Source organism: Cebus imitator, unplaced genomic scaffold, assembly GCF_001604975.1.
Source record: "Cebus imitator isolate Cc_AM_T3 unplaced genomic scaffold, Cebus_imitator-1.0 Scaffold296, whole genome shotgun sequence".
Lineage (NCBI taxonomy): Eukaryota > Metazoa > Chordata > Mammalia > Primates > Cebidae > Cebus > Cebus imitator.
In genome coordinates this window covers 1973178-1976183 of record NW_016107611.1, presented here as the reverse complement: position 1 = coordinate 1976183, position 3006 = coordinate 1973178, and the positions used below count along the sequence as shown (strand labels likewise).

Sequence of the window (3006 nt, the reverse complement as noted above, 5' to 3'; positions counted from 1 at the left end):
AGACTCTGTCTCAAAAAAAAACCAAAAACAAAACAAACAAACAAAATATATATATATGTATATACACACACACATACACATTAGCCAAGCATGCTGGTTCTCGCCTGTAGTTTCAGCTACTTGGGAGGCTGAGGTGGGAGGATTGCTTGATCCCTGGGATTCAAGGCTACAGTGGGCCATGATCTTGCCACTGTACTCCAGTCCGGGTGACAGAGTGAAACCCTGTCTCAAAACAAAAACAAGACTTCCTTACTCTCTCAACTGCTGACAGAAATGAGATTCTAGATAGTGTCATAGGGTCTTTCCTGGCTTTTTTTTTTTTTTCCAAGACAGAGTTTCACCATGTTGGTCAGGCTGGTCTCGAACGCCCGACCTCAGGTGATCCGCCTGCCTTGTCCTCCAAAGTGCTTAGATTACAGGCGTGAGCCACTACACCCGGCCTCTCCTGGCTTTTTAATTGTTATCATAAACTATGCTGCAGGATTAAGGAGCCCAGCAAGGCCTTTCGCACCTGGACAGGTGGACCTGGCATAAATTCCCAGAAGCAGAATGACTGACTCCAGGGTGTGCATGGATTTACACTTGCACCAGCAAATGGGTGAGAGGGTCCATTTCCTCACAGTCTAGCCACCTGGGGGCTGTTTCTGTTTTCATTTCTCTACTTTGAACTAATTTTAGACTCACAGAGAAGTTACAATAATAGTACAGAGAGTTCCCACATACCTTTCACTCAGAGTCTCCAGATGATAACATTTTACATAACCACAACGCAGCGAGGCGACCCAGGAAATTAATACCGCTGTAATGCCATTAACTAGCCAGCAGGCCTCATTCTCATCTCAGCAGTGTTTCCACCAGTGTCCTTTTCTGCCTGTTCCAGGATCTTCTCCAGAAACCCACGTTCATTTAGGTGTCATTTTTTTTTTTAGACAGAGCCTGGCTCTTGTTGTCCAGACTATAGTGCAGTGGCATGATCACGGCTTACTGCAGCCTCCGCCTCCTGGATTCAAGTGATTCTCCTGCCTTAGCCTCCTGAGTAGCTGGGATTATAGGCACCCGCCAGTTGCCATGCCCAACTAATTTTTGTGTTTTTAGTACATCCTAAAGAGATGGGGTTTCACCATGTTGGTCAGTCTGGCCTTAAACTCCTGACCTCTTGATCTGCCTGCCTCAGCCTCCCAAAGTGCTGGGATTACAGGTGTGAGCCGCTGCGCCCAGCCTCATTTCTTTTATTTATTTATTTTTTTGAGATTGAGTCTCACTCTGTCGCCCAGGCTGGGCAGTGGCGCAATCTCAGCTCACTGCAAGCTCCGCCTCCCGGGTTTAAGCAGCTCTCCTGCCCAGCCTCCCGAGTAGCTGGGATTGCAGGCATGCGCCACCGTGTTTGCCTAATTTTTTATTTTTAGTAGACAGGGTTTCGCCATGTTGGCCAGGCTGGTCTCCAACTCCTGACCTCAAGTGATCCACCTGCCTCAGTCTCTTTAAGTGCTGGGATTATAGGTGTGAGCCACCAACCCTGGCCTTAATAAGGGAATTTCTAAACATTCCTTGTTTGGAAATTTTTTTCTCATCTTTTACCATTTTTTCCCTATCTTTTATGCTCAGTTGACTTCCTTGTAGGGAAGGTAAGGATTTAAGGTTTTCCCCTCTCCTTCTCCCATGTTAAATACCTTTCCTTCCTCACTGGTGAACACTTCCGGTTACCCGTTCCTCGGGAGTTAGCTTCTCAGTAGCCAGCATGTCCATCACGACTCTCCTGCCATCCTGTACTCCAGCAGTCGCTGCTGTGTCCTTATGACGACTCTTCCCTATCACTGATGGTGGAGTAGTGGCCCTTATGAGGAATACCTCCCCTTCATTTTACAAGGAAGCAGCCATCAGGTGCAGGCCTGTTCTCAATAGTGGGAAGAGGCGCTTTCTCCTGTCTTATTTGTCCGTAAACCCCCGAGGCCCCAGTCCCCCACCCTGGGGGGGACGTGTTGCGTCCTTGCAGCCCATTTCCTGAGGAAAGGGTTGCATTCCAGCCACCTGTGGTTTCATGCTCAGAAAAATGCTTGAACCATAGTTAACTGCGGCCAAGTATATCACTTTACTTGACTCCGTGAGTTAAGATATCCCTCTTATCCCCTGGAAATCTCCTCCCTGGGACTGGTCAACCACTGTGTTGTGACCTAGAATGTCTGGAGCTCCGGGGCTGAGCGAGATCTGAGCCCAGGAGCTTGGGTCATGAAGTTCTGAGTGGCCCCTGGAAGTGCATGTGACAGTCGAGTGAGAAGAGGGCTTGGGAGATGGTGCCCTGAGAAATCCCAGCCACTGAGGCCAAGGAAAGGGTCTGTAGCAGAGACGGATGGATGGAGGTGTGCCTGGTGCCTAGAGGAGCACACGTCTCTGGGAGGAAGGGTGCTTCGTTCTCCTGAGGGGACAGATAACCCCAAAGGCATCAGGAGAGAGAGAGAGAGAGAGAGAAGGGGGATGGGGGAGCCAGGGACAGGGAGCCACACCCAGTGTCCATGGGGACCTCCACAGATCAGCTTTTTCACTGAGGGCCTGCTCTGTGCCTGATCTGGGGCGGGGGACAGTGCAGTGACTGAGTTAGCCTCAGGCCCTACCCGCATGGGCCTCACAGTCCAGTTGGAGAGACAGACTTGTCACCATGCAATGATGACTCAGAGCAGTCAGAGCTTGGATAGAGGAGCCTAGGGGTCTAGAGGTCAGGAAGGCTTCCTGGGGAAGGGGACATTTGAGTTAGGATTCTCCAGTATGGAAGACAGATGAAAGGGAATGAGTCTGGGGAAAGAGAGTCTGGAAGGAGGTGGAAAACAATTCTCTGTAACCCAAGAGTAGATTCAGACCAGTGGGTAGGATGTACTTCCAGGAGTAAAATTCCTAACAGGGCCGGGCGCGGTGGCTCAAGCCTGTAATCCCAGCACTTTGGGAGGCCGAGGCGGGTGGATCACGAGGTCAAGAGATCGAGACCATCCTGGTCAACATGGTGAAACCCCGTCT

At 50.2% G+C, this 3006-nt stretch overlaps 1 protein-coding gene and 1 long non-coding RNA gene across 4 annotated transcripts in view; one reads left to right on the top strand and one right to left on the bottom strand.

Moving 5' to 3' along the window:
- Nucleotides 1-3006, top strand: part of OPA3 (outer mitochondrial membrane lipid metabolism regulator OPA3) — a 62098-nt gene that overhangs the window by 17793 nt on the left and 41299 nt on the right. The window contains exon 2 of one of the 3 annotated variants that reach the window (XM_017502490.2): nt 482-598. The exons of the other annotated variants lie outside the window; for them this stretch is intronic. Coding sequence (XP_017357979.1) covers nt 550-598 — 49 coding nt within the window. The 5' untranslated portion in view covers nt 482-549. The remainder of the gene's footprint in view (nt 1-481; nt 599-3006) is intronic. 3 annotated transcript variants of the gene reach the window in all.
- LOC108285355 overlaps nt 1-3006 on the bottom strand; it is a 20646-nt gene that overhangs the window by 11991 nt on the left and 5649 nt on the right. The gene's annotated exons all lie outside the window — the stretch shown is intronic.